The sequence below is a fragment of the Anomaloglossus baeobatrachus genome, chromosome 1 (genome assembly GCF_048569485.1).
Source record: "Anomaloglossus baeobatrachus isolate aAnoBae1 chromosome 1, aAnoBae1.hap1, whole genome shotgun sequence".
Taxonomy (NCBI): Eukaryota; Metazoa; Chordata; class Amphibia; order Anura; family Aromobatidae; genus Anomaloglossus; species Anomaloglossus baeobatrachus.
In genome coordinates this window covers 168,340,852-168,358,458 of record NC_134353.1, presented here as the reverse complement: position 1 = coordinate 168,358,458, position 17,607 = coordinate 168,340,852, and the positions used below count along the sequence as shown (strand labels likewise).

At 45.7% G+C, this 17,607-nt stretch overlaps 1 protein-coding gene across 1 annotated transcript in view; it reads right to left on the bottom strand.

The window, feature by feature from the left end:
- Positions 1 to 2,896: 2,896 nt before the first annotated feature.
- HPGD (15-hydroxyprostaglandin dehydrogenase) overlaps positions 2,897 to 17,607 on the bottom strand; it is a 132,120-nt gene continuing 117,409 nt past the window's right edge. Inside the window, exons 6-7 of the mRNA XM_075347195.1 lie at positions 12,186 to 12,349; positions 2,897 to 6,831 (exon numbers count right to left, since the gene is read on the bottom strand). Coding sequence (XP_075203310.1) covers positions 6,699 to 6,831; positions 12,186 to 12,349 — 297 coding nt within the window. The 3' untranslated portion in view covers positions 2,897 to 6,698. The remainder of the gene's footprint in view (positions 6,832 to 12,185; positions 12,350 to 17,607) is intronic.

Genomic DNA, 17,607 nt, shown 5'->3' with positions numbered 1-17,607 from the left:
ACATTAGATGTGCCAAAACTGGCACATTACTTGGCTCTTGCCTCGGTGCGGCAGCATTCGGGGTAATATTTTTGGGGGTTAATGATATATGTGTAATATCAACTGGCATCAACAGGTTAGTAATGGAGAGGTATCTATAAGATACTCCCATTACCCAGTAATCAAAAAAAAACCACAAACACAGGAAAAAATAATTTATTTGAGTAAAGACTCCCCCACACTATTTCTCGTTCACTCATTCATTATTAAAAATGTTCCCAAAATGTTCCGTTCCCCAAAAGCAGCTTTGAATAGCATTAAAGTCCAGCTATTTACAGGCGCCGTGTAGTGACAACAACTCTCATCAGCATTGCCAGGTCTTGCTGAGTGCAGCGTTGAGCCAGCAGCTCTGATGAGAACTGTCGTCACTACCTGGTGTCTGTGAAATGCTGTACTTTACTTCTATTCCCAGTCGCAGGAGCCGTGTTCAAGAAACGTGGATTACGACAGAATTTTCTGGAAACATTTTTGATAATAAATTGGTAAACGAGGAATAGTGTCAGGGAGTCTTTATTCAAATCAACAATTTTTCCTGTGTGTGAGTTTTTTTCTGTGTAGGTTAGTAATGGAGAGACGTCTGACAGACACCCCCATTACTAACACCAGGGCTTGATGCTAGCTTAGACACCTGCGTTCAACCCCCAAAAATATTTCCTTGATTCCCACCACACCAGGGTAATCCAACATGGCTACGGCATTACTGTGTGTGCCAGGGAATTCCCACATGTTTATTGGCTACCTAACAGCCGCAAGGCATGTGGGGTGGGAACTCAAGCATGGCACTCGAGCACACATGATACTAGACCGAGTGACAAGCATGCTTGAATACCCCAATGATTGGTTGAGTATTGAACACGCTTGCTCATCAGTAATAAGGAGCTGCTGGAGTGAGAAAATCAATCACAAAAACAGAGATGCTGTTTTCTCAACTAAACTGGATTTTCAGCTGTACCACTTAATGCTGTCATAGCAAAGGGAAGACAATATACCATAAGTGATGAGCAAGCACTATCATGTTCGAGTGCTCTTTCCTCAAGTCGTTGGATGCTCTGACAGGTTTGACTCGAGTAACAGGTTTCATGAAAGTCAATTATTGGGCATTCCGGCTCTCTCTACCCACATACAGCCAGCCATAAATAGAAGATTTCTAGGGGAGAATGGACTGGGACGTTTTGCTTTTTTTTTTTTTTTTACACATGGCATCCATACTCTTTTACTCCTACTTAGAGCAATTCAAAGATTGCAAGCTGCTCTCACTTTGTGTCGGATCTTTCACAATCAACACATCCAGGCATCAGCAATGCTCGGCTGAGTACCATACATACCTGAGCACCTCGATGCCCAATCAAGTTTTGAACAGTGGTGAGCACACTCGCTCATCACTACATATCATCAAATGTCTAACCATATCAAATGTCTAGCCACTAGTTTGGGAGAAATGGACAATTAGAGACAGAGATTGCACAGGGGAAAATTGATGACATATGCAGGATGAATTAAAAAAAATAGTAATTACTCATATATACATTATTATTATTACATTATTATTATATACACACATGACAATTTATTCTGCAAAATCATCTGATATGGTTGATATGTGGCGCCCTGGACAAGCCAGGACGTCACAGGTACTACACCAACACACCCCACACCCCGGTCAGGCACACCTAAGTCAAACAAAATCCTTGTTGCCTTCCTCCAGGGGCTGATGTCCACACCAGGGGATGGGCCAGGTGGTTGGTCCCGCCTACCGAGGAGTTCACAGTCCTAGAGGCGGGAAAAGAGAGCAGATAGTTTGCAGTGGAGTTGAGTTGTGGAAGTGAAGTGGCAGTTGAGCAGTCTGAAGTTGGTCCGGGTGTGTGGCCCGGACGGAACAGCAAGGTTGGCAGACGGTGGTGACCGTCTGCAGGAGAGGCCTATTGGAGCCAGCCGTAAGGACCATGGACGGGCGGTGGCCCGGCGGTACCGGACCGGTACGCAAAGAGAAGCCAGCACCATCCGGCAGGGGCTTACGGACCCCGACAAGGCTAGGAGTCGCCGTGCAATTTGTCAAATCCGTTTGCGAAGGGAACCTCCTGGGTTTCCCAGCAGCCAAGTCCCGATAGAAGGCAACAGTCCAACCGTTAGAGGGAAACACAGTCACCGCCAAGGCTAAAGTTCCCAGGGCCAGAGCCGGCGGGCAAAAGGGGCTCCTTCAGCACATATCCAAGCTGGGGAGCGGGTTACCGGTGGGAACCCATTGGAACCGTACACACTACACAGGTGCAGGGAAAGGCAGTCACCATCAACCTGCCGGAAGGAGAAACACCGCAGCCGTCTGTGGGACCCGTCCATCCAGCCGTTTGTTTTACCGGAGACTTTGTGTACATCATTGGCTGAGTGAGTACCACCATGCCGTGCGGCACAGCGCTGCCCCCGCGACCCTGCACCTCGCCAGGCCCCGTAACCCGCCTGCCATCCAAACCTACCCCCTTACCGGTCCCCGGGGCAACCAGCCCCCCTACCCACGGAGGGGAGAACCAACATCCAAGCTGCTCCCTGTCATCGCTCCCGGGATCCCCGTCCAGAGCAGCGGTGGTGTCACCAAACTCACCACAACCATGGGTGGCGTCATGGACAATACCAAATCCCCACAATCAAATCCCCTTTTCACTCACGGGCGAGGAACGCCGCTCGAGTCCCCGGGATCTGGCCCACCGCTCGAGCCACCACCGAGCAGCAGCAGCAGCAGCCGGACCCGAGCAGTGGGAGAGCGCAGCGTCCCCTCCTCCGCCTGCGACAGATACACATTACACAAGCACTTTTCTTGCCTTTACTTTTTTTTCTTGCTTAAAGAGTTCCAATAATGACCAGATTGAGTGGTATGCATTTTTTACTGCACTTCATTTGTCATTTTGTACATACTGGTAATGGTTAAACAATGTAACACAAATTGTTGGCATTTTGTTACTTCAAAAAAATGTATTATGATAAATGATAAGACAAACAAACACTCAGAGAAACGTTACAAAAACTAATCACAGAAAATCACTTACAATCATGAAGAGTATAACTTAATTATTTACATTTGCTACATTGATTCACAATGAATATGACAATTTACGTCTCTGATGGTTGGAAAATGCCATGGCTAATAATATATATATGCCAGGGCGTACACTGCAGGTGTGAATAGAAGAAATATATTGTGTGTTTAATCTCATAAATAGAAACTTATGAGATAACTCTGCTAATTTCACAGTTTATTCAAAGCTCTTTTAAGTTTTTTAAAGCTTTCCAAATATCACTAATTTATGTGCAATGGGAGTACCAATGCACACATTGTATCTGAAGATACAGAGAGGACTGGATTGGTTATGCAGAGGGGCCAGAGATGTGGCCATTGAAGTATTAAGATTTTTTTTTTATTTTTAACATTTGATAGCCTAATATGACTCATAAAACTATTTTGCTGAATCCACGTGAAAGAATTATATAAAAAAAATGCATTTTGGCTATTTTGGATTTTTGTAAAATTCGAGTATTATTCAGTTCCATTTCGTATTTATTTGTTCATCCCTAGGCTGCTGATTTCCTTTCCAAGAGGCCACTGAATAAAGCAAACTGGAAAATGATTGGATGCTTTAACTTAGTGGATGAAGATTTGGTCCTAACAAAAAAAAAACATAGGCTTATGATACAACACTGGTAAAAATGCATGGAGAATTCACTCATCTGTAGAGATGAATGGCTTCGTGAAGATTCGGTTTGCTGGCAGCCAAGGTGCCGAGCCTTCACTGGCTCGAGCTTGACCCAAACTCTGTAGCAAGTAACTGATTGTAGGTGGAGACTCAAACTGCCAATCAGCCAGCCATTAGCAGATCACTTCCGGGGGAGGGTGGGCGGACTTTTTAAAAAGTTTTTTGATTGAACACTACATGTAATTGTGCTGATGTTACCCCTGAGTGCGAGCCATTCAAACACTGCAAGCGGCTCGAACAGAGCTGAGCACAGCATTGCTCGCGCGAGTGAAGATCGCACGTAAAGCATCTGAACCCTGAACCCAAACCTTGATTTTTTAAGTTGGTGTTCGGTTCGAAAATCGAACCTCAGGTTCGCTCTTCTCTACTCGTCTGCTTTATACAAATGTTTTCTTTTTACTTTAGTTTACTTTTAATTTTCACATAGCTAAATTCCCCAAAAATTGTGTATTATATTATAGTTAAAGGAAACCTGTCACCAGGTGTTTCCTATATAAACTACATCCAACACATTTCAGTTGTCTTTAAAAGCACACATGCAACCTGTTCAAAGGATCGCAGCTGTCCCGCATACCTAAGAATGGATTTATAATTGTATGATAACACTGGGGAACGCAATTTTTTAGGAGTTAGGTCAGACAACTGTTCTTAATTAATTTTTGGATGCTGAATCCAGAAATGATCTCAGTTTTTCTCTATCACGTCAAGTTTTTGAACTATAGGATTTTTGTCTTCTCAAAAATATGTAAACTACTGTACCTAAAAAGTGTTTTTTTTTTAAATAGTACAAATATGAACAAAAAATGAAATATATAAGAAATAGGCACTGTCTCAGTTGTGACTACTTTTAGAAGTTGCCACGTAGCTCTATATGAGTCGAATTGTACTCAGATAACAAGTCTTATTACAGAAATCAGTGCAATTGTGCTTCTATGGCAGGTAAGTTGAGGAGGAAAAACTTGACGTGATACAAAAAAACTGACTACATTTTTGGAATCAGCATGCCAATTTTAGTATAAATCAGATCAAAAACCTAACTCAACAGAAATTTTTTTTCAAATTGTTCTCCAGTGTAATTGGTGCCGTCCAATCCAATGGGTGTTTCCTGACCATGCTCTGCTCCCCATGTGTCCCCAAAACCACCAGCTCTCCTGACTCAATGGCTGACATCATCTCCATACCCTGTTGTGCATGTGCAGCTCTTCTTCTCTGTTGTCCAGGTTAGAGGTTTGCAAAGCTTGTGAATGAGTGTCTAAGAGATGGCAGCCATACCAGTCAAAACTGGAAAGATTGCATTTGCAGGGTCAGAGGACATGTCGATGACAATCTGGAGATGCCTGCTGGATCGGATGGCGCTAAATAACATATGGAGAGGAAGAATTATAGAAGGCATTTTCTTTGGTATGTGAGGCAACTGAGCACTTCTGAAGATATTTCAGGAGTGCTTTTATAGACAACTGAAATGTGGAGGTTAGAGGTTATAGCAGAAAAACCTGGTAACAAGTTCCATTTCAATTTATCAATTAAATGAGTTCTGCTTTGAAGGTACTTACTATAGATTCTTCATCTATTTGCTGCCTTTAAATGGGATGACTGATTAAAAAATTATATAAAGATTTGTTTGAAAATAAATATAAAATACTTACTAATATATTTGGTATTCTAATCACCATGTTTGACAAAGGAGAGCTTTCCCATGTCTGCATATAATCAGTGCTTTATTACCTGCATAGAAGGAGAAGGGACCTGGCTACTCTCTAGAAATGACTAAAGGCCCCGTCACACTAAGCAACATCGCTAGCAACATCGCTGGTAACGAACAACTTTTGTGACGTTGCTAGCGATGTTGCTGTGTGTGACATCCAGCAACAACCTGGCCCCTGCTGTGAGGTCGTTGGTTGTTGCTGAATGTCCTGGGCCATTTTTTAGTTGTTGCTGTCCCGCTGTGAAGCACAGATCGCTGTGTGTGACAGCGAGACAGCAACAACTAAATGTGCAGGCAGCAGGAGCCGGCTTCTGCGGAGGCTGGTATCCAATGTAAACATCGGGTAACCAAGAAGCCCTGTCCTTGGTTACCCGATATTTACCTATGATACCAGCCTCCGCCGCTCTCACTGTCAGTGCCGGCTCCTGCTCTGAGCACATTTAGCTGCAGCACACATCAGGTAATTAACCCGATGTGTGCTGTAACTAGGAGAGCAAGGAGCCAGCACTAAGCAGTGTGCGCTGCTCCCTGCTCTGTGCACATGTAGCTGCAGCACACATCAGGTAATTAACCCGATGTGTGCTGTAACTAGGAGAGCAAGGAGCCAGCGCTAAGCATTGTGCACTGCTCCCTGCTCTGTGCACATTTAGCTGCAGCACACATCGGGTTAATTAACCTGATGTGTGCTGTAACTAGGAGACTGGGGGCTGGTCACTGGTTGCTGGTGAGCTCACCAGCAACTCGTGTAGCCACGCTCCAGCGATCCCTGCCAGGTCAGGTTGGTGGTGGGATCGCTGGAGCGTCGCAGTGTGACATCTCACCAGCAACCTCCTAGCAACTTACCAGCGATCAGTATCGTTGTTGGGATCGCTGGTAAGTTGCTTAGTGTGACTGGACCTTAAGTCAGCCAGCTCCTTTCAACTCAGGTTATATCATTCAGCTGTATAATCTGGAAATTTGGAGATGTTTTATCAAAAAGGTATGATTGCTGTAGAAATAATTAGTACAGAATGTTGGACTGGTGATGTTTAAGAATGGATATTTTCTTACATTTCTTCTAATTTAATGGATTTTCTTGAAGAATTTTCATTTTTATTCCATTTATGTAATTTGGTCTTGTGCCTATTCTACTATACATTCGAATTTTTCATAAAAAATGGAGTATTCACTTCAGGTATAGTTCAACAATGAACAATCTTCTGTTTGCAGATTCAAACTTTTGTATTTTGGAGGGCGCTAAATTCTTCAAAATGAATTCCCATGGATGTTGTAATTTTCATTACGGCGCCATTTGCGGTTTCATCTTCTATGAGCCTGACGAGTCCTTCTGCAATTAGTGATGGACTATGACAAAAGAAATATGAAGAAAAAAGTTAGATAATTAAGATAACTAGATTTGTTTTAAAGGTAAATTAAACTTACGGTAAATGTGTTTTTCTTTCAAACAGATTCTTAAAGTATTTAAAGATTATTTGAAATGTAGAATCACCTCGTCGGACTTGTGTGGGGACTTTGCTTCCTAATAAATTGGAAAATGAGGTGCTTGTCTTGTTTATGTTTCTCTCTTTTTATGATTTTCCGGATCCATTTGGGCTCCATGTTGGATTCCCTAGACTATGTCGGACCTGCATGTTTTTTTTATTACATGGTGAACCATGGAAAGTGTTTGGCAGTGTTTAGTTAAATAAAGTATTTTTGTGTGTTTTTTTCCTCTTTACATACTGGGTTAGTAATGAGGGTGTCTGATAAACACCTCTCTATTACTAAAACCAGGGCTTGATGCCAGCTGACACTACACAGCTGACATCAACCCAAAGAACCATTACCCTTACTGCCACTGCAATAGAACAATCAGGAAGATCCAAGGTGAGCCACCAGAATTGGTGCATCTAACGTGATATGCAACTTCTGGGGTGGTTTGCAGGTGATATTTTTAGGCTGGCAAAGGCCCAATAACCATGGACTTTCCCAGCCTGATAATATCAGCTTTTAGCTGTCTGCTTTACCTTTGCTCGTAATCAAAATAGCGGGGAACCCACATAGTTTTGTTTTAATTAATTCATTTAATCATTAAAGCTGTCCAATAAGTTCCACAGACTGCAATTTCATAGATGGTGGTTGTGTAATTATATGTCTACATGTCTGCTGTCCATATGTTTGTATGTCTATATGTTTGTCTGTCCGTATCGATCTATATCTACTCTATCTTAATTTATTATCTATCTCTATAGCATTAATTGGTGTGCAAAAATGCTACAAAAGGGCAGGTGAAAAACACACATACAAAAACTTATCGAAAAAGTGGCAAAAACACACGTTTTACTCGCAGCAATTTGAAGGTCAAGAGTTGCTGAAATGATGCAGAAATTTCTGCATCCAAATACTCAATGTGTGCACAGACCCTAATAGACCTAAAGGATGGCTTTTGGGGAAAGCTGAAGGTAACATGAGTGTTGCAGACTCATTGCAGGATCAGGCTGGCTTGAAGAATTCCTTTAAAAGTCTGTTTAGAGACAATAGTTTACACAGTACATACATTGAAGGTATATTGGTGGGTGTCTGACCACTGTGACTCTAGCTCACTACTAGAACAAAATGGCAGCAGAGCAAGAAGACACCTGTAGAATATGTTCAGCTTGTTAAAGTCTTGAGGTGTATCATAGTGGTGACAATACCATACTAAAATAGACTAAACCAGTCCTTGTTCAAAGCAAATCTTAATAGTTACAATGGCGCTTAGCCTAGCGGTTACGGTCTATGGCACACAGTTTGACCATTTCAATCTTTGGACTAAAGTTTGGCATCTACAGTTACACAATTTGTAGAACTCAGGTACAAGAAAAGCAGATGTTCAATCTTACTTTTGTCTTAGGCCACGTGCACACGTTGAGTATTTGGTAATTTTTTACTTCAGTATTTGTAGCCAAAACCAGGAGTGGAACAATCAGAGGAACACAACACCACTTCTGTATTTGTCACCCACTCCTGGTTTTGGCTTACAAATACGGGAGTAAAGAAACTTACAAAATACAAATGTGTGCACGTGGTCTTACCCTCTGGTCTATGCTCAAAATCAGAAACAAGTACCCTGGAAAATAGTGAAGTCACTCAGCCTCATGTACAGTTGCTCACTGTAAATTACTACTTCTTTCAGGCACACAGGTGTTCTGCAGCTTTTAAACTACTTTGCTGTAGTCTGTACCACTAATGTGACTCATAGACAACTAGTTTAGGCCACGCCACAGCATCACAAATCATGACTAGACAGCTAATGCAATGTGCACACATTGAGTATTTAATGAGCTTTTCATCTCACTAATTGTAAGCCGAAACAGGAGTGGGTAAAAAAAAATGCAGAAATGGTGCGTGTGTTTCTATTATACTTTCTTCTCATTGTTTCATTCCTGGTTATGGTTTACAAATACTGAAGAAAAAGAACTCATCAAATACTCAACATGTGCACGTGGCCTTACCTGTCTTCCCTGCTCAGATACCAACAGTCATCGTTAAAATTTTAAAAGGTAGAGTACCTGCCAAATAAACATAACTAACCTTTGGATAACAAACATAGTGGCATATAATACAAGAACATCAGGTTTATTTTAATTTCACCAGTAAACTAAACAATGGTAAAATATGGTAGGCACACGACGGCCAATAGGAGATCGGTGCTCCGTTGTAGAGTGAGAAGCAGGCACTCCAATTCAAAGCGAATATCTAGGTATTTATTTCATAGCATAATCAAAAGGATCTGTGCAGAGTAATGGGCCAACATTTCAGTCATATATGAATACAGACAGTCATAACTGAAGTCCAGTGGGTCCGATGCAAAATTTGGACCTTGGCCCCCCTTTACCCCAGTATGTTGGTCAGATATATTGGTATATGTAGAGTTCTAAATCCTATATAGCCATAAGTGTTGCCCTCCTCTCCCTCTTCATTATGTATATACAGTATGTCCCCCATTCTGATAAATATGTCCCCCATCCTGGAATATATGTGCCCAACCTGGGCACCTTCCTGTTATATATGTTTCCCTTTCTGCCTGTAATGCATAAAATAAAACCAAAAACAGTCTACTCACCTTCCCCACGTTCCATGGAGTCCATTTCTGTAGTTAGCACAGTGGCTGGCAGCTGACATCAGCATTGCCTGCTATGGCAATGCATGATGTCACTGCCATGCAAGAGCAATACCTAACATCCTGACGTCAGTTGCTGGCCTTTTATTTGGTGGCAGTGTGTATTGGTACAGGTACTCGACGGGTCTTCGGGTGCTCATCCAGCTATAGTAGGCACTGGGATCAATGGGCCCCTTCGACACTGAGACTCAGTGGTGACCTCTGCGACCTCAATCTTTACACCACTGAAACCAGACCAGAGTGGTCCGATGTGGCATTAATCAGACATTGATATATTATTTCTATTCTATTTTAGAATATGAACTTCTAGGAAGGAATGAAACAGGTCATGTTCATATAATTATATCCGGATTGGTCTGTTGGTGATTGCCTCCATATTCATTCCAGAATTTTAATGAACTATAAAACACCAATGACTTCTCTGACAGATATCTATGTAAAGGCGACAAACACTGTACATGGTGTGTATATGTTGTACAGGATACTCCCCAGAGCCAAAACTCAAGAATAAGATAGTATTCTTTACAGTACAAATAATTGAAGGAAGGATGAGATAAAGTTAGATAAAGAATAGTATGTAAACATTGGCTGAAGAGAAGATTAAAAAAGTGGTGAAAAAAAATAACATTTTAACAATTCTTAATTGGTCTGCTCATTCTCCCACCGTGTGAACTATAATTCGCAAACCAAAATAAGCAAATCTGTAATAACTCTCTAGGTTTTAAAATAAACTTCCCTCAAGTGTATAACTAACTACAAATCAAGCAGAAAAGAGTCCCCGGGGAGGAAACGGTAATTGTTGTATGTGCCAAATGATGTTAAACAATATTCACTATTGCTGCACAGAGCTTGCCAAGTATACAATAAATAATGATTAATATACCATACATCCAGCAAACCATGCAGCACTGAATAAACAACCCATGCAGTACAATACTCCTGCCGCTTATAGTGAGAAATATGCCCACATCATAGGTTGTGTTTAATAGACTAAAGTGCTGTGATCAATATATTATTCTGCCATCATAAGACATGCCACGCACTGAATTATTCCTCTCTGTGCTATTAGCATATAAATAGTTTTTTTCTTTCACCAAATATATTAATTCCTATATAGTCATACTTCATACACAACAAAAAAGGCAACATGTAATATGGGTAATATGGGCAACCTGTTAGAAACACGACCCTAAACACTTAGTTTAAACAATTAGTAGTGTGAGATATGGCAGTGCAAAACATTATGAAATACGCCTGTTCCAGCACCATCCACTGTGCCACTGCTCCAAAGTTTGGCTCTCATTTATATACAGGTTAAATTTGCAAGTAAACTGCACATATAAGTACACAAAGAGGCTATGGCTCCTATCCACTTCCCCAAGCCCCTGCCGCCTCCCGTGTCTTAATAGATAGTGGAAAGCAAAGGTTCTGTCACCTTTGCTGTCCACTGTTAGTCAAGAAATGGGGGGGCAGCACCAGCATGGAGAAGTGAGTGGGAGCCATAGACTGCAAGTGCACTGTTATGTCCATCAGTACACTTGCAGACTTAAAGAAAACCTGACATCAAGATTTTATAGCCAAAATAATGGTATGTATATAAATGCGCTTTAATGCTCAGCAAATCCATAGTTTTCTTGTAGAAATCTGTGTTGATGTCTTAGAAAAATCCATGGTTGAAATTGTATGCTGATGAGTTCAGTTAAGTAAATGGCTGAACATATAATTAATGGAAAGATGTGCGTTTTCAACATGTTTTCAAGGGTTGCTCTCTAGTTTAGCTCATAAAAATGGATTTTAAAGAGGGACCCACCCCTATGACTTCAATTCAGCCTAAAATGGCACATGGACATGATTGTTCTGGTACGATAACCTCTTTGATGACCTTGTAGTTTTTACTTCTTAAAACTTAACATGTGTTGCTCTGCGATTTCTATTTCAACTATACTTTGACTCTGAACTATGTTCTTCCCGTGTTTGTGTGAGTTTTTTCCGAAGACATACTGTTGGAAATTTAGACTGTGAGCCCCAATTAGGACTTTGATGATGATGTCTGTAAAGCCCTTTGGCAAGTTCTGGTGTAGAGATGAGGGGACCCATGGAAGTTTAGGTTATGCTGGTCCAGCTGAACTTTCTTAAAGTTCGGTTTGGGACCTGGACTTGACCTGAACTTCATTTGAAGTCATTGATTGCCAGTTTGGGTCTTCACTCAGATGCAGCCAGCCATATACAAAACACTTCCAGTGGGGAGGGGTAGTGTTTTTTTTTCCATATTTTTTTTGTTTGTTGCACACTACATCCAATCATGCTGTTATTACCCCCAGTGTGAGCTGATCAAACACTGCAAGTGGCTCGCACTGGGCCGAGCACTGTGCATACCCAAGCACAGCGATGCTTGCGCGAGTGGTTTACATTTGTAAAGCACCCAAACTTTGTTTTCTTGGAAAAGTCAAAGTTTATAACGAACACCAAAACTTCATGTTTGCTCAACTCTATATATAAGAAAATAAATAATCCTTAAGAAATTTCCACTATATACAACTGTATTATTAATACTTACTCAAGTACACCAAACAATTTCATCATGTCCTTTATGTTATCTTTGTATTGAAAGTATTCTCCCATATTTTCTTCTTTATCAATGGACTCCAGGAGTGGAGTGTCTACAAATGCCGGGCACACCGTGTTTACTCTCACACCATAGTTTCCGATAGATGCTAAGGCCTGCAAAAAGAAACAGGATATATTTAGGATTGAAACTCTCATGTTGGGTTATGGTCTTAAAAAGGATACAATGATAGGCGCTGTGGAGATTATCTAGATGTTCTGAGGGTTTGAGGGCTGAAACTGTGAGGAAACTCACCAAATTCTCCTCCAAGTTTAGCAAACTCATCACAAACTTAAAGTTTCTACTCTAAAAACTTTGCAAAGACTCCATGTACACAAACCCACACATTGACACATATGGTGTATCACAGAAGGGCATATTAAAAAGATCATGATTAGCACATCAATAAAAAATAGAGCAAAATAATACTGTCACAAACCACCGGGGGGGTCACTCAGAAATCCCCCGCGCTGGCTACCAGTACGTCACAATCGGGGGGTAACAAGTGGGGGTCACCCCTCCTTTATACCTCCCGACCGACAGACAGAGCACGTGACGCGCTCTCTAGCGCCCCTCTTATAGTCAGGCCAATTATGGAATTGCCCGACAATAAGCAAGGAGGCCGCTATACTACTTATGCCGATTATTGAAGGGTCCCCGGTGAGAGTAGGGTATATATTCCCCCGACCTCCGCGGGCGGAATATATAAAATCTCCCCGAATCTCACTGGCCTCCCCACAATAATCCTTGGCACAATTCGCTGCCACCAACCGATTTACGGTAACTATTAGCCGAACACACAGACGTGGGATTCAAGATCGAAATAACAGAACAGCCCAAGATTAATTATATAATTTAATCAGCCTAAAGCACACTAGAACTACAATATATACAATAGGGAATCTACAGAATATACATATGTCAGAGTACAGTTACAGATAAAGCATGGTTTACAAACAGGCATACACAGTTCCAGCAGTTACCTTGTTGCGTCTGGCCACAGGGGGGCGCTGTACCCAGGTTTCTAGGATCCTTCCCACAGATGTTTCCTACACGTGCCCCCAGCGAAAAGAACCCTGGAAAATGGCCGAAGTAGGGTTATCAACCTTGGCAAATCCAGGTCCCCTCCTACCTTAGTGACCTCACAGGGAGCACTGCTCCACCCCTGGCTTGAGTTATGGACAATATCCCAACATGGAATATGGGCCATAACTTTGCCTGGGAGCGTCGTAGGCGGACGCCAATGCTCTCATTGTGACAGTTATGAATTTAGCTACAGAACGAGGGGACTCATGACCTGTCTGCCAGTTCCCCATTGGCTGATATCACGCCTGGGGCATTTCCCAATGTCCTGCTCCCATAAAAAGGGTGTGCCGGCATCGTCTGCATGCGGAGACACCATTTTTATGGTTGCCATATTTATCGGAAATATGGCTTGCGAGATATGAACCATTTTTTACTGGAGTCGTTCTGTCTGGCTATTTCCATAGCCTTGCTAACTAGCTAGCAGCCCTACTACAGGGTGACGGCAGGGAGTCATCCTGTGTCCATTGTTCCCACACCACCTCATCTCCATATCACAGGACATGGCCATGGAGGTGTAAGTGGAACACTGAGAACAAGAAGGGAGGGGGCACTGCCAGGGAGTGATGAGGGATTATGACTGGAGTCATAATTCATCTTCATATCCCGGGATTTGCCTCACACCTCCCCCCTTTTGAGGGCGCTAGGGGGCAGCACACTCCGGTGTTCCCCCGTGCGCCCGTCCGCGACCTCTCCTTGTCGGGACAGCCCGTCTGCGTTACCGTGGTCACGGCCCCTTTTGTGGCGAATGGTGAAGTTGTATTGCTGGAGCGCAAGGCTCCATCGCAACAATCGCCCATTCGTCCCAGAGACGGTGTGCAACCAGCTGAGGGGATTGTGGTCCGTCTCCACGATGAAGTGGCGCCCGTATAGATAGGGTTGCAGACGCTGCAGGGCCCACACTATGGCCAGGCACTCCTTCTCCATCGTGGAATAGGCAACTTCCCTTGGTAACAGCTTCCTGCTCAGGTACAAGACTGGGTGCTCTTGGCTCGCAGAGTCCACCTGGCTGAGCACCGCACCGAGGCCGAAGTCACTGGCGTCGGTCTGTACTACAAACGGCCGCGTGAAGTCGGCTGCCTGTAGCACGGGCGGGCTGGACAGGGCGTCCTTTAGGGCCCGGAAGGCTGTCTCGCAGTCCATTGTCCAATCGACTGCAGAGGGCAGCTTCTTCTTGGTGAGGTCCGTCAAGGGCTTTGCCAGGCTACTATAGCATGGAACAAACCTCCTATAGTACCCAGCGGTCCCCAAGAAGGACATCACCTGCTTCTTGGTCCTGGGGGTGGGCCAGGATGCGATGGCCTCCACTTTCTCAGGCTCGGGCTTCAGTGTTCTCCCACCTACCCGGTGACCGAGGTACTGGACCTCGCTCATGGCCAGCTGACACTTTCCCGGCTTGATGGTCAAACCTGCCCGGTGGATCCGCCTGAGCACCTGTGCTAGATGCTCTAGGTGGTCCTCCCAGGTGGGACTGAAGACGGCAATGTCATCCAGGTACGCGGCCGCGTACCCTTCAAGTCCCTTGAGCAGGGTGTTGACCAATCCGCTGGAAAGTGGCAGGGGCATTCCTCATCCCGAATGGCATCACCGTGGACTCGTACAGTCCAAATGGGGTAATAAAGGCAGAGCGTTCCCTGGCCTTGCGAGTCAGGGGGATCTGCCAATATCCCCGGCTCAGATCCATGATGGTCAGGTACTGAGCCCCGGCCAACTGATCGAGCAGGTCATCGATGCGTGGCATTGGGTACGCATCGGCGACCGTGACAGCATTGAGCCCCCTGTAGTCCACGCAGAACCGAGTGGTTCGGTCCTTCTTAGGGACGAGGACTACAGGCGAGGCCCAAGCGCTGTTGGATGCCTGGATCACCCCCAGCTTCAGCATCTCGTCAATCTCCTGGCGCATGTGTTGCTGCACCTCCAGGGAGACCCGATATGCTGAACGCCGGATCGGGGGATGATCCCCAGTGTCCACGTGATGGACAGCCAAGTCAGTCCTTCCGGGCTGGTTGGTAAACAACCCCCGGAAGGGGAGGAGGGTGGCCCACAGCTGGGACCGTTGGTCTTCCAAGAGCTGGTGGCCAACCTCCACATCCTCAATGGATCCGCCTGCCCTAACCTGGGCTAGCATATCCAAGAGGATTTCCGCTTCTCCCTCCTCGGGCAGGTTGCACACGGGGAGCGCACATGCCTCCCGCTCATGATGTGCCTTCATCATGTTCACATGGAAGGGCTTCCGCCTTCCACGGGCAGGGTCCAGGGTGACCAGGTACGTCACAGGGTTGAGCTGCTGGTACACGAGGTATGGGCCTTCCCAGGCTGCCTGAAGCTTGTCCTGTGGTACGGGGACCAGTACCCACACCTCTTGACCCACTTGGTAGGTCCTCTCACAAGCGTTCTGGTCGTACCAACGCTTCTGATCGGCCTGGGCTTGAGCCATATTGTCGTGTACCAGTTGCGTCAAGGCCTGCATTTTGTCCCGGAAGCGCATGACATACTCGATAACCGACACTCCAGGGGTGGCCAAATCCCCTTCCCAAGCCTCTTTCACCAGAGCCAGGGGGCCCCGCACACGTCGCCCGTACAGGAGCTCAAACGGTGAGAATCCTGTTGAGGCCTGTGGAACCTCCCGGTAAGCAAATAACAGGTGTGGGAGATACCGCTCCCAGTCACGCCCATGGGAGTCGACCAACATCTTAAGCATCTGCTTTAAGGTGCCATTGAACCGCTCGCACAGGCCATTAGTCTGTGGATGGTACGGGCTGGCCACCAGATGTCGCACCTGGACTTGCTTACAGAGGGCCTCCATCAGCTGGGACATGAATTGGGTCCCCCGGTCAGTGAGCATTTCCTGGGGAAAACCCACTCAGGAGAAAATCTCCAGCAATGCGGTGGCCACCTTGTCAGCCCGAATGGACGACAAGGCCACTGCTTCTGGGTACCGGGTGGCATAGTCCACTACCGTCAGTATGAAGCGTTTCCCGGAGCTGCTGGGGATGGCCAGCGGGCCGACCAGATCCACAGCCACCCTCCTGAAAGGCTCATCGATGATTGGCAGAGATACCAGTGGGGCTTTGGGGCGTGGCCCCGCCTTCCCCCCTCTCTGACAGGTTTCACACGAACGGCAGTAGGCAGCCACATCGGCCCCCATTTTTGGCCAGTAGAAATGCTGGTTTAACCTGGCCTTGGTCTTAGCGATCCCTAGGTGTCCGGCCATCGGAATCTCATGTGCGATCCGCAACAACTCCGTCCGGAACGGATAGGGTACCACCAACTGTCGGTCCCTGGGCCACGCCTCCGGTGAACCCTGCTGGACCGTGGCCCGGTACAGCCGTCCTTGGTCCCAGACCACTCGCTCCGGGTCCGAGTCCGAGGGAGGCTGTGCCGCCTGCTCCTTAAGAGCTTTCAGGCTGTCGTCAGCTTCTAACGCTGCCTGAAACCCCTGACTAGATGCGGCCAGAATCGACGAGACTGTCACATCTTCGGTCAGTACCCCGGGACCTGTGTCCTGGCCTCCACCTGACTCGGCTGCCACTTGGTCAGAAGGGGAAGAGCTATCGGACCTCCGGGAGGCCCCTTGGCTTCCAGCACTCCCACTGCGGGTGACAGCGGCCACAGCCGCTGCGACCGTGGGTCGTGCCTGCTCCTCCTCCGTTCCTGACCAAGTCGCCGGTTCAGGCAGACCTACCTGGCTTCCTGACATCCCGGTTGTGGGGGAATCATGCACCGAGATCTTACCTGGGAGCACTTCCGCTCCTGGACCGGCCCCAATCTCACCTGCCTGTTCCCCTCCTGCAGCAACAGAACCCCGCTGTGAAATCTCTGGGGACCCCACATTTGCTGTGGTAGCCCCCACCCCACACACTGGTCCTCCCCCTGCAGCACCCTGCTCTCTGCTTATCCCTGCAGAGGGCAACAGATCCCAGCTCACAGGCTGGTTACTTGTAGAGGCATTGTCACACCTTTCTCTGACCCCCTCCCCTCCTGTCACAGCTGCAGCTGCGTGTGTGTCTATGGTGTCTGTGCAAGCAGAAATATCAGAGTTCACTCCCTCCTCCCTTACATCATTCATAGATAACACATTAACATTGTCAGGAGTCATGTCAGTACTGGCTGAAGGTTCAGCCCTTGGGGGGGGCCCAAACTGGGAGGTTATCTGCCCCAAATCTGTCCCAAGTAGCACGTTTGCAGGGATCCGATCAGTTACCCCCACCTCCCTCACCCCTCGCCCTGCGCCCCAGTCCACATAAATGTCAGCAACAGGCAGCGCCGGGTCAGTGCCTCCAATCCCGGA